Raw genomic sequence first — 19,588 nt, 5'->3', positions numbered from 1 at the left:
GCATTCCTTTTCCCCACTTAACTTTATTGAAAACATCAAAACTACAGCTCAGAAAGCATTCCCGTGTGTGACAATAGCAAGAGTGTGGCTGTCCATCTCATAATACGGGCAGAAGAATACACAGAAGATATTAACATGATGTAAGTAACCTGAGGTCAGCATTTTAGCTCTAGTAAAAAAAAAAATTTTTTTTTTTGCAGATTTCAGAACTTAAAAAAAAATTGTTCACTTGAGGGAAAATGAAGAGTAAATAAATAGACTATTCCCTGTGGGTAAAGAATTTGTCACCCTCCCAATGTTAACAGATTGGGTTACAGATGAGATCTTCCTGTGTGTATGAGCTGCTATTCCTCTGCTATAACTCACCTTAGTAACAAATGACCAAACGACATTTTTCTTTGGAAAAGAAATTTAACAGGGAAAAACACTTTCAACATACTGAAAGCCTGTGTGTGTGTGTGTGTGTGTAAATTAGCAATTTACTGTTATTGCTTTTTAATGCATAGATAGGCACTGTTTGGAAGTACGGTTATATAAACTTGACATGGAGTCCTCAAGGTGAATAATCCAAAATTTGATTTTTTAAAAAAATCGAGTAGAGATGATTAGCCTGAAGTGTTTTCGTTCAGTTCCCTTTTTCTTTTTGATATGTGTGTCAAATGTTCTATTTGATCCTTTCCTAGGCAACTGGGACATCTTGTGAGAATCACTTCGGTTGACTAGATACTTTATTTTAGGGTAGGCTTGCAAAGCAAGTTAAAAAGGCAGAGAATTCAGGCCGCTTCAACGGAACATGACTTCAGTTGGAAGAAGGTCATTAATGAAGTGGTCACGGCAAAAACTGCCTTCCTGAGAGAAGATGCCTGAAGTTCTTAGGCTTGAGATGCTTCACATTTAAATAAAGAAGGATGGTTCTACTACGACAGGGTGATGACTTTAGAATGTTAAAGGTTTTAATTTAGTTTCTTTTTAAAGCAAAGATTTATTTGCTTATTTGAGAGAGAGAGAGACAGAGCGCACAGAGGGAGAGGGAGAAGCAGGCTCCCTGCTTGGGGCTCCATCCTGAGACCCCAGGATCACGACCTGAGCCCGAGGCAGACACCTAACCGACTGAGCCACCCACACGTCCCTTCAACTTGGTTTCTGATAAGGCATAATTTACACCCTGGTGTGTGCACTCAGAAGTCAGCGAACATTAGGAGTTTCCGAACAAGTGTGTCGATGGGGCGCCTGGGTGGTGCAGTCGTTAAGCATCTGCCTTCCACTCAGGGCTTGATCCCAGCGTTCTGGGATCGAGCCCCACATCGGGCTCCCTGCTCCGCTGGGAGCCTGCTTCTTCCTCTCCCACTGCCCCTGCTTGTGTTCCCTCTCTCGCTGGCTGTCTCTCTCTCTCTGTCAAATAAATAAACAAAATCTTAAAAAAAAAAAAAAGTGTGTCGGGAAGACTAGGGTCGAATGGAGCTATGAGAGGCCGGTGTGGGTCAGTGCAAGCTGCGACCCCATGACTGAGCTCCTGGTGTGCTGTTTGCTCGGCCACTTCAACTCCCTGTCTCTCTGAGGCCACGGTGATGCCCCTGCTTTGGCGTCGTGTAAGTTGCACATCTACAGAGTGTAAATAGCACTTTTCATTAATGCTGGGTTTTGTTATAAAATCTGGCGGCCCGCCACCGTGCGGCAGTCGCGCTGGGAAGCTTTCCCGTGGTGCAGGTGTTCACCAGGACATCAGTTTGGAGCTTGGAACTGGTATGTGGCTGAATCTTCTCATTTCCAAGAGCAGCAGATGGGGGGATCCTCTCGTCACTCCACGCGCGCACAGTTATGGGGCGACATTTTTTTTATGATTGTAACACGCCTTCGGTCAGTGCACTTCTTGTTCCATTCAGTTTTAAAGAGTTGGTTTTTTAGACTTTAGCTGTCCAGTTTTGAAGAACTTTTTAAGTTCTCGCAATTCCTGGGGCTTCAAACTCTGATCCACCCCCGGGGTCAATTTATAGCTCAGAGGAGACACAATGTAACCATTTTGGTAAAGACAGATTCTCTTGCAGAATTCAAAGGTGCCAAACATAACTCCAAAATATGGGACTACCTGTTTAAAAGGAAATGAAAATCATGTTAAAATCTTAAAAAGAAAGTATCAGTGCATCTGCAGTCAACCTGGACCAGGGTAAACTGAGGTAAGGGCTGTGGACAATACAACATCATTCTTTTTGGAATCGGGGAAGATGGCAGAATGAAAGCTGGCACAGTGTGGGTCGGGGGAGAGGAATGGCAGAGATTAAAGGGCATGCCCCCTGGGGCGCCTGGGTGGCACAGTTGTTAAGCGTCTGCCTCTGGCTCAGGGCGTGATCCCAGCGTTCTGGGATCGAGTCCCACATCAGGCTTCTCCGCTAGGAGCCTGCTTCTTCCTCTCCCACTCCCCCTGCTTGTGTTCCCTCTCTCGCTGGCTGTCTCTATCTCTGTCAAATAAATAAATAAAATCTTAAAAAAAAATAAAAGCATGCCCCGAGGAAGCATGGCCTGGGTTAATATGCCTGTAGACAACCTGGCACTTGTGCAAGGTTAGTCCAGAGTTCTTAACCTTTTTTTCTGGGGGGAGAGGGGTCATGAAATTCTTTGGGAATATGATGACAGCTATGGATCCTCTCCCCAGAAAGGTGCATGTATGCAAGTACCTACACGTTTTTGCATACGCTGTTAGGCTGGGGGATTAGCTTCCCCTTAGGAGTCCGTGAACCCCCACGTCAGGAGCCTCTACACTAAATGCTCAGCTCCTCCAGGACGGGGCGTCAGATGCCCCACCACTGCACAGGGTCCCCTCTCTCAGGGGTGACTGCCAGCCTGCGCTCATGGGTCCTGTGCGAACGTCGGGGCTAGATGGGGCTGTCCCCAGGCAACCCGGAGGGGAGCAGCGAGGGAACGGGCTAGAATCGGAAGAGGTGGGGAAGCAAGGGACTGACCGCCCTTCTCACCTTCAGCAAGTTGGCTGTCAGCCCATTCCAGAGCGCCAGGACCCCTTGGGCTTTGACCGTCTGCCGGAAGCAGTCCACTGCTCCTGAGAAATGGACATCTACTCCTCCATGGTGGGGAAGGTGCGGGCTCTGAGCCTGGCGGGAAATACAGAAGATGGGACGTGGTGATGTCGTCACCAGGAAAGGAATGTTCTAGTCAGGGAAGCCAGGGTCTCAAGTCTGCCCTCTGGTCGCTATGCTCTTGGCCAAGATGCCCACCAAGAACGGCTGCCACAGGGCCCTTGTTCGATGGGCTCAGAGTGAATATTAACATGCAGTGAAATCACGACACCCCGTTCACCTATTTGTGGCTTATTTGGCTTGGAAGGAAGCAACCATTCAGGACAGACTAAACTTCGGACTTAACATTGCTTCCCAACCTATGCCCTCTGGACATGATAAAAATTGTCCTGTGCCCTTAACCTTTAAAAAAAACCCCTCCTCCCCCGGTCTCCTTGTCTTAACTGATGCCTCCTCTGTGAAGCTCTCGAGCGTGGGCTGGACTTCATCACGATTCCCAGAACTATCCTGACCAATCACCAACATGCTCCATCTTGGAAAGTAACATTTTTGTCCTTTAGTAGAAAACAGTTTTGGGATCCGATGAAAGGACTGAAAAGTAGACCATCTCTATACAAAATTGACACCTGTTGCCCACTGTGAGGGGGCAGCCCCTCAGAGCTGGCTTTCAGTAACGGTGTCCAGTTCACATGAAGCTTTGCACATATTTTGGTTTGTTTCTGAAACAGAGTCTAGCTGAGACTAGCATAGCATCGTAGTGAAGTGGAATCAAGATTTTCCACGTGGGAGGGGCTCCTGGCTGGCTCAGTCAGAAGAGCACATGACTCTTGATCTCGAGGTCATGAGTTCGAGCCCCAGGTTGCGTGTAGCAATTACTTAAAAATAAAGAAACAACAACAACAACAACAAGATCTTCCACGTGGGAGAGGCAGTATAGTCTAACAGTCTGCCAAAGCAGAACCTCTGGAGTCGGACAAGTCAGAGTCTAGCCCTGGCCGCTTCACGTACAGGCCATGTGACCCTCGGCACTTATCTAACCCTCCTGAGCCTTAGTTTCCTTATTCACAGTACCCGCCTCCTGGGGCTGCTGTGAGAATTAAATGAGATATGCATGTAAAGCGATCGGCCGTGTCAGGCACGTAGGAAGGATCAGCGGATAGGAGCTAGCGTTGCTATTACTGTAACATAGAAAGTATGCTAAACAGGGATGCCTGGGTGGCTCAGTGGGTGAAGCGTCTGCCTTTGGCTCAGGTCATGATCAGGGTCCTGGGACCGAGCCCCGAGTTGGGCTCCCTGCTCAGTGGGGCGTCTGCTTCTCCCTCTCCTTCTGCCCCTCCCCCTGCTTGTGCTCTCTCTCCCACAGATAAATAAAATAAAGTCTTAAAAAAAATAAAGTATGCTAAGTACTAACACAATCCCTTACCTAACGTTGCTAGTTCTCCACACCCACATCTGAAATCTTAGACTTCAGAACCCCTGGGACCACAGTGTCCTCATCCGCTGGCCCCCTCCCTCGCTAGTTCCTATTATTATTCATCACGCTTAGATCATTAAGCCCCCGGGCACTTGCCCCCTCCTGTCTCCCCCGGGGCCCCCAGTTCCCTGCTGGCTTCAGTGCCTTCCCTTTCCAATCCTCGCCCAGCTTTTTGTGCTCTTACTCTCAAAATCCTTGCCCCTTGTCCTTCAGCCGCTTTCACCCACACACCCCTTCTCTGCCCCAAGCCACTGAAGACGAATCCACAAAGGGGCAGATCGGTACCACTGAAGCTTCGAGGTTGCCAACGTCTGCTGGGCCTTCATACTGTGAACCGAGCCTTCAAAGTATCCTTGCCTGTCCTCAGCGCAGCTCTGCCAAACCTTCGCACAGCCCTTGATGCCTGGCACCCCGCACCCGTTCCTCTACTCTAGGTAGGTGACCCAGTCTCCCGGTTCATAGAGCAAACAGATGGTACAGGGCCTCAGCTTTTGCTTCTTCGCATAAACATCTTTTCTTCCCACCGGTGCCCTGGATCTCACACCTTTGAAGTCTTCTTGGGCACCCATCCCAAGAGACCTGACTTTCCTCCTTAGCAAATGAATAAACTCAAGTCCCTCTCATCTTCAAAACAACTCTTTCCACCGATCTTGACTTTGCCTTTTAGATACAGTCCAACCTCTCATTCCCACATTAATATACAGTCAAATTACCCGGTTTCGGGGTACAGGTCTAGGAGTTTTAACATACGTATCGATCCGTGACCACCATCACCATCAGGGCACAGAACTGCTCCTTCTGCCCCCACCATTGTCACACGCTGCCCCTTTGCAGTCAAGGCCTCCCCCATTCCCAGCCCTGGGCAGCCAGTGGTCTTCTCTCTGTCCCTACAGTTTTGCCTTTTGAGAATGTCATACAAATGGGAAGCAAACAGCATGTAACCTTTTGAGATTGGCTTCTGAAAGTATTTTTTAAAAGATTTATTTATTTAAGTCATCTCTACACCCCATGGGGGGCTCGAGCTCACGACCCGGAGATCAAGAGTCGCACTTTCTTCGAGACTGGCTTCTTTCACTCAGCACGATGCTTCTGAGATGCATCCATGTCGTTGTGTTCATCAGTAGTTTCTTCGTGTTTGTCGCTGCGTAGTATTCCGTTGTGTGGACTTACCACCGTGTGTTTATCCACTCGGCTGTTAATGGACATCCCTTTCCCTTTCCGTCTGTGCTTACTGAAACAGCAGCAGACTCCGGCTGACTCCACTGCCTCCCTCCCCACTCACTGCTCTACTCACTGCCATCTGGACCCGTGTCCATTACTCTGCCTGCAGATTCTGGCCAGGCCTACCTTGGTTCCCTGCCTTTCTTTTTTTAAAATTTTTAAAATTTTTATTTTCAGAGCACTTGCTGCCTTTTACGATTTGGTATGATTTTCTTATTTCTTTTCTTATTTGTCTACTCCTCCCAGCTAGAATTTTAGCTCTGTGGGAGAGGGGATTTTTGCCTGTTTGGTTCACTACTGTATCTCCGGTATCCTCAACACTGTTCAAGTGTTCAAGTAGCAGATGTTCAAGAAATTTTGGAATAAATGAAATATATTCACTCAGGGCCTCCTACCTGCCAAATTTAGTAGATTTTTTTTTTTATATTTTCTTATTGGATTTTTGGGGCAGTGTTTGACACTAATAACCAGCAACTTTTTGTCCTCCTCAATTTATACAATTTCTCTAGGAAATTCTACCATAGCCACGGCTTTAAACACCATCTACAGGTAGATGACTTACAAATCTTTCTCTTTGGCCCTGACCTCCCACCCTGAGCTCCAAAATCAAATATCCAGCTGCCTACTGGACATCTCCACCCAGACAGCACACAGGTTCTCAAAACTTGACACACTTAGCCCCCAGTGCTGCCTTTCACCTTGACTGCATCAAGTTTATGCTTTCTTCTGTATTTCTAGCTAGCTACGCAGCTAGCTCCACACCCAACATGGAGCCCAACGTGGGACTTGAACCCACGTCTGTGAGATCAAGCCCTGAGCCGAGATCAAGAGTCAGACACTTAACTGACAGAGCCACCCAGGCACTCCTCTTCTGTATTTATCTCAGTAAATGGCACCACTGTTCAACCTGCTGTCCCAAGCCAGGAACCTAGGGTTCCTTCATTCTCTCAGTCTTACTGTCCTAAGCCAATCAATCAAGTATGATCAATTTTATCTTCTAAATACAGCACTTCTCAGATCCATGCCCTTTTCTACGTTCTCAACTGCCGCTCTCTTAGTTCAGGCTACCACCGTCTCATGCATGGATCACTGCGACTGTCTCTAACTTGCCTCCTCGACCCACTCCCGTCCTTTCCAGTGCATTCAGAATGCATCTCTGACGTTTCAGTGCAGACCACTGACTCCTTCACCGACTCTCTACCACCTATAGGATGAAATCCAAGCTCCTTGGAATGATATACAAGGCCCTTAAATGACAATTTTCCTAGCATTAAAAGCATCGTTCTCTCCCCGCACTCCTTAGCAATATTTCTGTACTTCTGTTAGCTCCCGTTATCCCTTCTGAAGACTTCATTTTTTCAAATGTTTATTGGGTACCTACTATGTACCAGGCACTGAGGATACAGCAGTGAACCAAATAGACAAAAAGTCCCTGTTCCCACAGAGCTGAAATTCTAGTTGTGGGGGAGGAACAGACAAAGAAAATAAATAATTATACCAAATATTAAAAGGCAGTGAATGTTCTGAAGAAAATAAAGGCAGAGAAAAGATACAGGGGGTGCCTGGAGGGCATTGAAGTTTTTATTAGGGTGGTCCCAGAAGACTCACCAAGAGGATCTTTGAGTGAAGATCTGAAGGAAGTGAATTGTATAGTTATCTGCAAGGGCCCTGGGGCAGAAGCATGCCTGGAATGTTAGACAACAAGGAGGCCAATGTGGTGGGAATGGAATGAACAAGAGAGAGAGTAACAGGACAAGGCATCAGAAAAGTAACTGGCGACTAGACACGACTGGACCTCATAAGGCTGGTAGGCCATTTTAAGTATTTCAACTTATATTACTGAGTGAGAATGGGAGATGCTGCTGGGTTTTCAACAGAAGAGCGACAAACCCTAGTTTATTATTTTAATAGGATCCCTTTGGCTGCTGTGTTGAGAAGATTCAAGGCCAGGGAAAAGGGTAAAAGGATGGAGGGAGACAGGTTAGGAGATTACAAGGGGAATTGAGGCAAGAAAGGATGGTAGCTTGGACTGGGATGCTGGTCGCGGGGGTTGATGACTCCAAAGTTTCTGGCCCGATCAACTGGGTAGATGGAAGTGCCCTTAACCAAAAGGGGAAAACTATGGGAGAAGCAGGGGTTTTGGGAGGATGGGCAGAGGAGACTTGAGGAGTTCAACCGTGTGACACCTCTTTGACATCTCAATGGAGATGGGGAGTTGACTACACGAGTCTGCTGCTCAGGAGAGTGGGTCAGGGCTGGAGATCTAATTTGGCAGTCCTCAACACCTAGATGGTATCGACAGCCAGGAGACTGGCTGAGATCATGTAGGGCTCGAGCCTGGGGACACCCTAACATTTAGAAGTCAAAGAAAAGAGGAAGACTGGTAAAGAAGACAAGTGCGGGCAGTGAGTGTGTCACAGGGTGTGGTGAGCTCCTGATGGCCAAGGAAGATGAAGACTGAGTCCCAACTATTGGATTTAGAGACATGGAGGTCATTGTTTACTTAAGAAGAGAAGTTTCTATTGAGTGGCAAGGGCAAAAGACCGATTGGAATGATTCAAGAGAGATGGGAAGAGAAAGACTGGAGGCAGTGAATAGGGACAGCTCTTTGCAGGAGGCCCCCTTCACACTGTACTGTAACCAGGTCTGATTCACATGTCTGCTTCTCCCAGGGGGCTGTGCACTCGGTAAGGACTGGTCTTGTTCAGTTCCATATCTCCGGTGCCTTCCCCAGCAGCTGGCACATGGCCGGTGCTCGGAGTGAATGGTTTGTTCAATAAATGCCTGAAACACTCAGTACAGGAGTGGTCTGCAATTATGAAAGCATTTTGACATAATGCTACGCACGAATTATAAAAATGGTGGGTCAAAACCGATACAATATGATACAGACTCTTTTTAGAAAACAAGGATCAAACTTCATATGATTTCTCTTCTCTTCGCAACAACAGTGTGTAGATAGGTCTATTTGACTAAGAAGTGATAATATCCAAGTACAAAATATCCGTAATGATGTTGCTACCGCTGCTACTAATACATAGACGTTTACTGACTGCTTATGTGCCTGTTATAGGTGAGGAGACCGAGGCTTGGGAACAGGCTAAGTGATTTGATCAAGGTCATACGGCTCGTAAGTAACACATTTTATTCTGTCTCATATGAGTTAGTTGTTTCATATTCTTTCCCCTGGGAGACTGTGATCCCTGATGGCTGGGACTACCGACGTCTTACTCAGCTTCTCCTCTTCATCCACCATAAAACCCTGTAGATCGTATGAACAAATTGCAACCAGAGAAGTAGCGCTAAAACTCAATTTTAATCACTGAAACAAACGACCCAGAGGGTCAGGCCTTGTGGCCTGTAGATTTTTGTTGTCTCTGACCATGAAGCCTGGCCCTTTCTTGTTCTCGCTCTGGTTCACGGATCTCGTGACTCCAGCCCCCAATAACCCCGAATCCCTAAACCACAGACTCATATCTGAAAGGGATCTTAAGATATTCCAGTCCAATGGGGACACCTGGCTGGCTCAGTCAGTGGAGCACGTGACTCATGATCTCTTGGTCGTGAGTTCGAGTCCCAAGTTGGAAGTAGAGATTACTTAAAACTAAAATCCTTAAAAAAAGATGTTCTGATCCAAGGCCTTCATTTACAGATGGAAACCCAAGATCTTGAGAGGAAGAGTGACCAAGAGTGACAAAAGCCAGGTGCTCTGCCTCTTGGGCCACTGCAGTCTGTCCTCTGGGACCCTGCCTCCCAGTGACTCCCTGACCTTGGTCTCTAGGTTCCAAGACATAAAATGACAACGCGTGCTGCACCTGACCCCTACCTAGCTCGTGCCCTCGCAGGACACCCCACCCTGCCACTTGTTGCTGCACGGCCCTGGCAAGGACAGTCGTCCTTTCTTGTCAGACCTCAGCCTCTCTCGTGAACCCCCACCATAAGGGCATTCGATAAACAATACAGAAAAACGTCAGTAATTCCAATGTGTATATGTGGGGGGGGGCTAGTTTAAATTAGTGAAGGCTAAATTATGAAATTTTGGAAGGATATTCCATTTTATTTTATATGACTAAACCGGATTAACAAAGCGCAGCGTAGTAGACAGGCTTTCTGGGCCCTACGTTGACATCTAGCCAAGCAGTTTGTGGAAGCCTATGTGGAGCACAAGGTCATGTGCCTGGGTTTTACCATCACACAAACCTGGGTTTGAACCCTTGTCTCCTGTACTCACTAGCTCTGTGATCGTAAGCAAGTTCCTTAACTTCTCTGAACTTCGATTTCCTCATTTCAAAAATGGGGAGGAGAATATGTCCTGCTATTTATATTATTCATTTCCTTACCGAACCCTGGGTTGTTATTATAACTTTAGTGCCATGCAAATTAATAAGGTTCCCCAGTTCTTTATTTTATATGAAAGATTGTTGTGTCTTTCCTTGTTAATCCAGCTTGAAGGATCAACATTCTTTTTTTTTTTAAGATTTTATTTTTATTTTTTTAAGATTTTATTTATTTGAGAGAGAGAGAGAGCACGAGCGTGCACAAGCAAGGGGGGGAGGGGCGAGGGAGAAGCAGACTCCTCATTGAGCATGGAGCCCCACGTGGGGCTTGATCCCAGGACCCTAAGATCATGACCTGAGCTGAAGGCAGATGTTTAACTGACTGAGCCACCCGGGCGCCCCTAAAAATTTTATTTTTAAGTAATCTCTACACGCAATGTGGGGCTCAAACTCACAACCCCGAGATCAAGATTGCACGCTCTACTAACTGAGCCAGCCAGGCGCCCCATTGAAGGATCCATGTTGTATGCTTTAACCATAATAGAGTCCTCTATCAAGGTGAAGGGTGAACCTCTGGGTTAGTCCTTCCCTTTGGGGTACAGTACCAGTCAAGTACAGACCAGAGTATGGGAAATAAAACATGAAATGGACAAGCTGAGTCTCCCAGCCTGGAGTTTCAGGAGCCAAAATGGTCAGGGGTCTTTGGTGACTATCTTACTTTAAAATGCTTACCTGGACACTGTTGCGACCCGGCTTCCTTTCCTTCTCACCCCGCTGATAAAGAACCATTGCCAAACAGATATTAAGAGCTTCCTTTCCCTTTAGAAAGAATCTGCCTAATCATAAGACTTGAAGTTCTTCCTGCTACTGTAAGACTGACATATTAAAAAGAGAATATGTTCATGCAGGAAATTAACCTTATTCTGATATGAAATCATATGATTGATTTATCTTCTGCTGGTTTCCAGTAAAACTACAGAAAAGCCCTGAGTCATGAGTCAAGGTAATCATTTTGTAACCTGGTACCCCCCACCACAACTAAAACAAAAAGACAGTAAGCTGACATGGACCATTATGCAGCTCCCTTTTGGTCTCCTTGGGACAGAGAGAGTTTGAGACTCCTTGCCTGGCCCCTTTATGGTCCATTCTCTATAGAGTTGCCAGAGAGATTTTTTTAAAGAATCAGGTCTTTTTTTTTTTTTTAAAAGATTTTATTTTTTTATTTGGCAGAGAGAGAGAGACAGCCAGCGAGAGAGGGAACACAAGCAGGGGGAGTGGGAGAGGAAGAAGCAGGCTTCCAGCGGAGGAGCCTGATGTGGGGCTCGATCCCAGAATGCTGGGATCACATCCTGAGCCGAAGGCAGACGCTTAATGACTGAGCCATCCAGGCACCCCAGAATCAGATCTTTTTACTCATCTGCTAAAAATATTGTAATGGCTTTATAGAACACTTAGGCAACATTTATAACCTTTGAGTAGTATGCTAGAGCCAGCTCCTATCAGCTCAGGAGAGCTGATTTTTTTAAAAGATGTTGTTTATTTACTTACTTGAGAGAGACAGAGCATGAGCATGAATGGGGGAGGGGCAGAAGGAGAAGGAGAGAGAATCTCAATGCAGGGCTCAATCTCACCACCCTGAGATCATGACCTGAGCCTAAATCAAGAGTGAGTCCCTTAACCGACTGAGCCACCCGGTGCCCTGGGAGAGCTGATTGTTGAATTACAGGAAATCCAGGAGCTGGTGGACCTCACAGATGGTAGCTTGAAATCGGCCATGTGAGAGTATTGATACCGTTGAAATTGGCAAATGTTACAACTCAGGGCTTTTTTTCTCCCCAGAGAATCAGTTGTTAAATATTGACCACTACATTACCACCGCAGCTTGCAGGTAACACTAAGAAATGTCAGTTTTATTCTAAAACAAACAAAAAACTTTTTATGGTAGAAAATTTCAAACGTATACAAAAGGGGTAAAATGAACACAGAGTTCCGTCACCCAGCTTCAACAGTTAGCTACTCACGGCCAATCTTTTTTCATCTCTACCCCTATGAGACATCATTTCAATTCATCTAAGTATTTAATTATGCTTCTCGAAAATATAATGGCTTCTTCTCTAAAATATAAATATATATAATAATACCATTATCACACTTAAAAATTATAATGAATTAATATCATGTATTCGATCAGTGTTCACACTTCCTTCATTGCCTTGTAATTATTTTATAGCTTCTTTGTTTGAGTCGAGGTTCTTTTCCCTGTCTTGTGCTCTCTCAGCTATTTGTTTGGACCTCTGCTTTGGTACAGTCTACCCAGTATGAGTTATCTGAGTGCAAACCTGGGCTGGCAGCCCACAGGCCTTGGGATCAGGCACTAGGCCCTCCTTCTGTCCTACCTCTTCAGGGTCTAATGCTCTTCATCTCACGGATCAGACACTCATCCAATGTCAAATCAAATTCCCCTCCGGTATCGGTGTCACCAGTAGCTTTGCCCAAATGCAACTGTTAACTTGTGACCAGGCTCAAATAAGCCACATGGACGGTTATAAAGCAAAAAAATGAGTAATGGTTCCTCAGTGCTAGGTGTCAGGCATTATCCTGAGCACGTGACACCTACCATCTCTCTTTTTTTTTAAAGATTTTATTTATTTATTTATTTGATGGAGAGAGAAACAGCCAGTGAGAGAGGGAACACAGGCAGGGGGAGTGGGAGAGGAAGAAGCAGGCTCCCAGCAGAGGAGCCTGATGTGGGGTTCGATCCCAGGACTCCGGGATCACACCCTCAGCTGAAGGCAGACACTTAATGACTGAGCCACCCAGGCGCCCCATGACACCTACCATCTCATTTAATCCTCACAAAAGCCTCATGAACTATAGGTAGCATGATTTTTTTTTTTTAGATTTTATTTATTTGTCAGAGAGAGGGGGAGAAAAAGCACAAGCAGGGGGAGCAGCAGGCAGAGGGAGAAGCAGGCTCCCCACTGACCAAGGAGCCCGATATGGGACTCGATCCCAGGACCCTGGGATCATGACCTGAGCTGAAGGCAGACGCTTAACCAACTGAGCCACCCAGGCAGCCCATAGGGAGTGTGATCTTTTCAGCCCTATTTTATAGATGACAAAATAGAGTCTATAAAAGGCCGAATCTCCAAAATCACAGAACATGAGACAAAGCATCAGCTTGAATTTGGGTCTCCTTGACTCAGAATCGAGCTCTATTCCAGTAAAGCCCCACTGTCTTCTGATGCCCAGGACTGAGAAAATACTCTCTTAGCCCTTGGCACACTCACCATACAATCGTCACTGACTGTGGCTACCACAGTGTGTACCCTGAATGAATTCTCTAGGCTAAGACTGGAACTCATGGTATTTTTTTTAAAGATTTAAACAAAAAAAAAATTTTTTTAAGTAATCTGTACACCCAATATGGGGCTCGAACCCATGACCCTGAGATCCAGAGTCACGCAATTCACTGACTGAGCCAGCCAGGCGCCCCAGAACTCATGGTATTTTTGAATAAATGCCTCTACCAGTGTCAGACTCAATGACTATAAAGGCAAGCCTGGATTCCTGGCTGTCCCCTGCTATGGACAACGTTTGTGCGCCCCCAACATGCATTATGCTGAAGCCACCTTGTGATGGTATGGGGCGGTGGAGCCTTTGGGAGGTGATTAGGTCACGAGGGTGGAGCCTTCATGAACAGGACTGGTGCCCTTACGAATAGGACTGGTGCCCTTACGAGAAGAGACACCACTGTGTGAAAACATGGCAAGAAGGTGGCTGTCTGCAGACCAGGAGGAGGGTTCTCACCAGACACCCAGTCTGCCGGCACCTTGCTCCTGGACTTCCCCAGCCTCCAGAACCATGAGGAGTATCTGTTGTTCAAGACACCCGGTCTAGGGTATTCTGTGCTTGCAGCCCGGACGAAGATACCCCCAAAGGAAGAAGGAATGCTAATGACCAGTGCTTCTCAACCCTCAGCCTCATTGGAGACTAACCGGGGAAGCTTTTCAAAACCATCAGTGATTGGGATCCACCCCCAGAGACTGTGATTTAACCAACCCGGGGGGAGGGCTGGACATCAGCAGTTTCGGGCCAGGCTCCCCAGCTGACTGTGGTGTGCAGACAGGGCTGAGGGTCACTGCTGCAGGCAGCTCAGTGCGCAGACCTGAGTCCATCAGCCCGCTGCTGACACTGACAGCACATGAGCCACTTGCTAGCTCTGTGACCTGGAGCCAATGCTTTGACCATTCTGAGCCTCAATTTCCTCATCTGTAAAATGGGGTGATCAGAATATCTACCTTACAGGATTGTTGTCAAGAGTAAATGAAATACGTGTAAAGTGCCTCGAACAGCATTCGACATATAGCAAGCGCTACAAAAGTAACCATCATGATGAATCATTATTATTTATTATCTAAACTTGGAGAAGAGACAAGGATGCCGAAGACCAAACCGACGCACTAGACTGGCACGCGAGGTGGCCATTTGCCCAAACTGTATCTTACTAGTAAAGAGAAGCAAAACATGTCAGGCTGCTAGTCACGAGGCCCTGAACTTAGATCTTTCCTCCACACAAACCCGAGCAAGTATCCCGTACTATCTAGCCCAGGCCCACCACTCCCAGGGCAGGCGTCTGCAGAACGTGCCACGGCACCGTCTGGAAAGACCCAGAGAAGCCAGCTCTTCGGTCTGGCTCTGCCCCTCTCTGGACGGCCTTGCTCAGCTCCTGAAGTTCTTCGAACCTTGGTTTTCTCACCTGTCGAGTGAGGAGACTGGAACTAGATGCCCTGAGGGCCTTTCTTGCTCTTCTGATCCAAGCTGCTGGTCCTCCTCCTTCCTGCCTCCAGGACTTGGAACCTGCCCTTTCCTCTGTCCGGCTACGTCTCTCTTAGTGATCAGAATACGCATTGCTGGACGCCTGGTGGCTCGGTCAGTGAAGCGTCTGGCTTCGGCTCAGGTCAGGATCCCGGGGTCCTGGGATTGAGTCCCGCATCGGGCTCCCCGCTCAGGGGGGAGCCTGCTTCTCCCTCGCCCTCTGCCTGCGTTCCGCCCCCCCCCCCCCCCCCCCGCTCGTGCATGCTCTCTCTCCCTCTCAAATAAATAAATACAATCTTTTTTAAAAAAAGAGAAGAATATACATTGCTTCCTCAGGGACATCTTCTCAGACCCCCCCAGACTAAGAAGCCTAGTAAACACTTACGGTCCCCCTGTATGTCCCCTTCATGGCACGTGACACAGTTTGTCGGGATTTAGTGTATAATTATTTTTTTTTCAAAGATTTTATTTATTTATCTGACAGAGAGAGAGACAGCCAGCGAGAGAGGGAACACAAGCAGGGGGAGCAGGAGAGGAAGAAGCAGGCTCCCAGCAGAGGAGCCCGATGTGGGGCTCGATCCCAGAACGCTGGGATCACGCCCTGAGTCGAAGGCAGACGCTTAACAACTGAGCCACCCAGGCGCCCCAATTATTTCTGCCACATGTATTCCCCCCACCCCACCTCCAGGACCAGACACGCCACGAGGGCAGTGATGTGTCTGTCGTGTTTGTGGTTTTATCCCCGAAGCCTGCCAATGTGCCAGGAACACCGTGTGTGTTTAATACGTATCGAAGGAAAGAGGGGACAGACTGGCAGTACATGAAAATGAAAGACAAATATTTCAAAGCAAAGCACTTGAGTATTTCTCTGAGAAAGCTCGCAGAGGCCTTCGGAAAGAGGTAACATTTTAGGTCGTTCATCCTCTCCACGAGTACTGAAGTAAGTCAACGGTATTTCTAAAGATGTAAAACTCGTATACCCTTCGACCAAAGTGATCCTATTTCCAGGAATTTATTCTACAGATGTATTCGTCCATGTGGGAAACGATGTGTGTGTTACACGATGCTCGCGGCGGCACTGTTAGTAACAGCAGAAAACTGGAGATGATCTAAATACCCACCAATGCGGGGCTAGTTAAAGAAAGAGTTCATTGTACTGTGGAATACGATGTCACCGCTTAAAAATACGCCGCAGCTCCATCTGACGGATACGGTACCCTCTCCAAGATACATTTTGAGGTGAAAAAAAAAAAAGGTGCAGAAGAGTCTGTGTTGCTGATGATCTAAAAAAAACCCGGAAAGAACATGAATGTGTGTGTTTATGTGTACCTTTGCATAGGCCATCTTTGGAAAGATTCAGATGAGATACTGGGAAGTGCTGTCTGCAGAGAACTGAGAGGCCAGGGGACAAAGGTCGGGGAAGACTTACTTTTCCAACGCAGACTCTTTGCCCCTTATGGATTTTCCACAATATGCCTGTGTTATGTATGCAGAAGGTAAAATAATTTAATTTTAAAAGAAAAGGAGCAGACAAGCCATAGGCTGGGAGAAAATATCTGCAAAAGACACATCTGATAAAGGACCGTTATCCCAAATATACAAAGAACTCTTAAAACTCAACAATGAAAGAACAAAGAACCCAATTAAAAAATAGGCCAAAGGCCTTAACAGACACACCTCACCAGAGGAGATATATGGGTGGGAAATAAGCATATGAAAAGATGCTCCTTATTCCAGATCTACAGGGAGATGCAAATTAAAGCAACAGTGAGGGAGCCTGGGTGGCTCAGTCGGTTAAGGTTAAGCATCTGCCTTCGGCTCAGGTCAGGATCCCAGGGTCCTGGGATCGAGTCCCACATCGGGCTCCTTGCTCCGCGGGGAGCCTGCTTCTCCCTCTGCCTGCTGCTTGGGCTCTCTCCCTCTCTCTCTCACAAATAAATAAAATCTTTAAAAAAATTAAAGCAACAAATGAGCTACCACTACACACCTATTAGAATGTCCAAAATCCAGAATGTTGACATCACCAAAGGCCGCTGAGGCTGCGGAGAAATGGGAACTCTCAGTCACTGCTGGTGGGAATGCAAAATGGCACGGCCACTTTGGAAGACAGTTTGGTGGTGTCTTGTAAAACTAGACATACTCTTAGCACATGGTCTAGTGATTGCACTGGTTAGATCAGATCTTGGGTCTTACCTAAAGGAGTTGAAAACTTAATGCCCGCACAAAAGCCTGCACACGGATGTTTAAAGCAACTTTGTTTACAATTGCCAAAGCTTGGAAGCAACAAGATGTCCTCTCTCAGTATGGGAATGGAGAAATAAACTATATCCAGACAATGAAATATTATTTAGCATGAAAATGAAATAAGGCATCGAGCCGTGAAAAGACATGGAGGGACCTCAAATGCATCTTCCTACGTGAAAGAAGCACGTGTGAAAAGTCTATATACTGAGGGGCGCCTGGCGGGCTCAGTCCATAGTGCATGTGACTCTTGATCTCAGGATCGTGAGTTCGAGCCCCACACTGGGGGTAGAGTTTGCTTAAAAAAAAAAACACACAACGAAAAAACTCTATATACTGTATGATTCCAACTGTATGACACTCTGGAAAAGGCAAAACGATGGAGACAGTAGAAAGATCGGTGCTTGCAAGGGTTTGGGGGGACGATGAGTGGGCAGAGCCCAGAGGTGCCTCTGTAGGCTAGAATGATGGGTATACGTCACTATACATTTGTCCAAACCCAGAGAAGGTCCAACACTGAGGGTGAACCCTCAGGTAATCTGTGGACTTTGGGCGATGATGATGTGTCAGTGCAGACTCGTCAGTTGTGACAAACATACCCCTCTGGTGGGGGATGTTGATTATGGGGGAGACTGTGCACAGGGCAGGGGGCAGGGGGCAGGGGCAGGGGGTGTATGGGAAATCTCTGTACCTTTCTCTCAATTTTGCTCTGAACCTAAAATTTTTAAAAAGAGTATTTAAAAGGAGAGACAAAAGAAAGAAAAGGGGGAAGAAAGGAGTCTTCTGGCTGAAGCAAACAGGAGCTCAGAACCTCTTGCTTGTTATGGGAAACAACTTTTCTCTTCCTAGATGTGTAAGACACAGCCCGAAGACCAAGCTGCCCACTTCCCAAACCATCTGAGCGTATCTACGCTGAAGGCGGTTGTGGCAAGAAGCTTTTGTCTTTTGGCCCATCCCCAAAAACCAAACAACAAAAACAGGCCAGTCGTACTGGAGTAAAAGGACCTTTCTGTCCTGGGAACCACATGGCCCGAGTTTCTCTTGGCAGAGCCAGACCCCCAGGAGTTGTCCTCGCATAGCTGGGAAGCGCCCCGGCTCCGCGGTGGGGATGTTTGCACGAGGGGGTGTGGGCGACTGTCCCCAGCATGGGCCGCCTGCCAGCTACCCTCCACCCCTGCGGCTGCACGCGCCTCACCTCCCAGCAGACCAGGGGACCAACTCGCTGCCCAGAGAGCCCGCGGTAGCGATAACGGTGGGGATCCCAGCCAGCAAAGGGCCAGCAGGTTAGTATTGTGCTTGGGGAGAGGGGAGGCAGCCAGTTGGTGTGTGTGTGCGCTGGGTGGGGGCTGGGGGGTGGGGGGTGGGGAGACCAGAGGCACAGCTGGGCCAGACTGGAGAAAAGCCATTGAGAGGCGAGCATAGCTGCCCAGGCTGAGGCCATGGGGGGCAGCGCACAGAGCAGCGTGACCCCCCCCCAAAGAGCCCACTGCTAGTGTCACCCCGAGGGGGCCGAGGGGAGAGATGGTGAGAGCGTTTTCAGGAGGCTGGGAATAGACAGGTCTGGCCAGTGCCTGCACATGGTGGCCTCTAGGTAAATGCCTGTTCAGCTCACGGAGTGGATGAATAATGAGCTCTACTACCACCCCGGCTCGCCATTAGCTGTAGAGATCGAGGGTCCTTTGAGGTTTTACGAGGCTAGCTAGCTCCTTTGTGTGTTTCCAGCAATCATCGAAAACACGGAAACACACCTGGGCTGGCTTTTATAGTTTGAATCAGGCCTCCAGGGCCATGCACGGATTCTGAAGAGATGCTTCAGGGACAATGGAACTAGCACCCCAGCCTTCTGAGCGGCAGTCATGTGCGCCGCTCCGGATCTGCAAGAACCCGATTCGGTGCTCTTGCCCGTGTCCAAGTCAGGCACGATGCCCGTCCCCAGGGCTTTCGGATGAGGAGGATGAGGCTCAGGGGGGCCAGGCGACTTGCCCAGGTTCCCGTGGGGGGTGAGGGGCAGGGCCGGTGTCCCAAGCCCACGCTCTTGACCTCCGAGCTGGTCTGCTCGCTGGAGCTTTCCGATGAGCCCAGCTGTCAAAACCAAACAAGCAACAGCTCCGTGGGGGGAGAGGAGGGGACGACTGGGGCTGCCTGCATGTCTGAGCCGGCTTGAGGCCAGCTGGGGGGTGGTGGGGTCCCTCAGCAGGAGCTGCAGTTCTCTCCTGGCTGACAGCAGGCCTTTTCTGGGACCTTTCTTTCCCTTTCCCCTGCCTCCTCCTTCATCCCCTTTGCGGAGGGGGGTCACCTCCCATCACGGCTGCTGTTACTGCTGTTACCATTCAGCGGGAGCTCAGAGAAGCCTGCTGGGCACGGGGGTGGCTGTTTTGTTTCCCAGACTTGATCTCTTGGAAGGACTAAGCTGGCTCAGGTCAGGAGACCAGGGTAGAGTGATTTTACGAGAGTGGAATTGGGCAGGCTCCTCCCTCCTCCCTCCTCGCCTGCCCTCTAGGGACAGTCTTGTTTCCAGGATCAACAAC

General features: G+C 48.0%; 1 protein-coding gene across 1 annotated transcript in view; it reads right to left on the bottom strand.

Annotated features, from left to right (window-relative positions):
- Nucleotides 1-13: 13 nt before the first annotated feature.
- The window catches only part of SLC25A43 (solute carrier family 25 member 43), a 38,603-nt gene continuing 19,028 nt past the window's right edge, over nucleotides 14-19,588 (bottom strand). Inside the window, exons 4-5 of the mRNA XM_026478762.4 lie at nucleotides 2,970-3,104; nucleotides 14-2,086 (exon numbers count right to left, since the gene is read on the bottom strand). Of these exons, the coding sequence (XP_026334547.2) occupies nucleotides 1,886-2,086; nucleotides 2,970-3,104 (336 nt within the window). The 3' untranslated portion in view covers nucleotides 14-1,885. The remainder of the gene's footprint in view (nucleotides 2,087-2,969; nucleotides 3,105-19,588) is intronic.

Source organism: Ursus arctos, chromosome X, assembly GCF_023065955.2.
Source record: "Ursus arctos isolate Adak ecotype North America chromosome X, UrsArc2.0, whole genome shotgun sequence".
Lineage (NCBI taxonomy): Eukaryota > Metazoa > Chordata > Mammalia > Carnivora > Ursidae > Ursus > Ursus arctos.
Note: the sequence above shows the minus strand (reverse complement) of the source record. Positions and strands in the feature narration are given on the sequence as shown.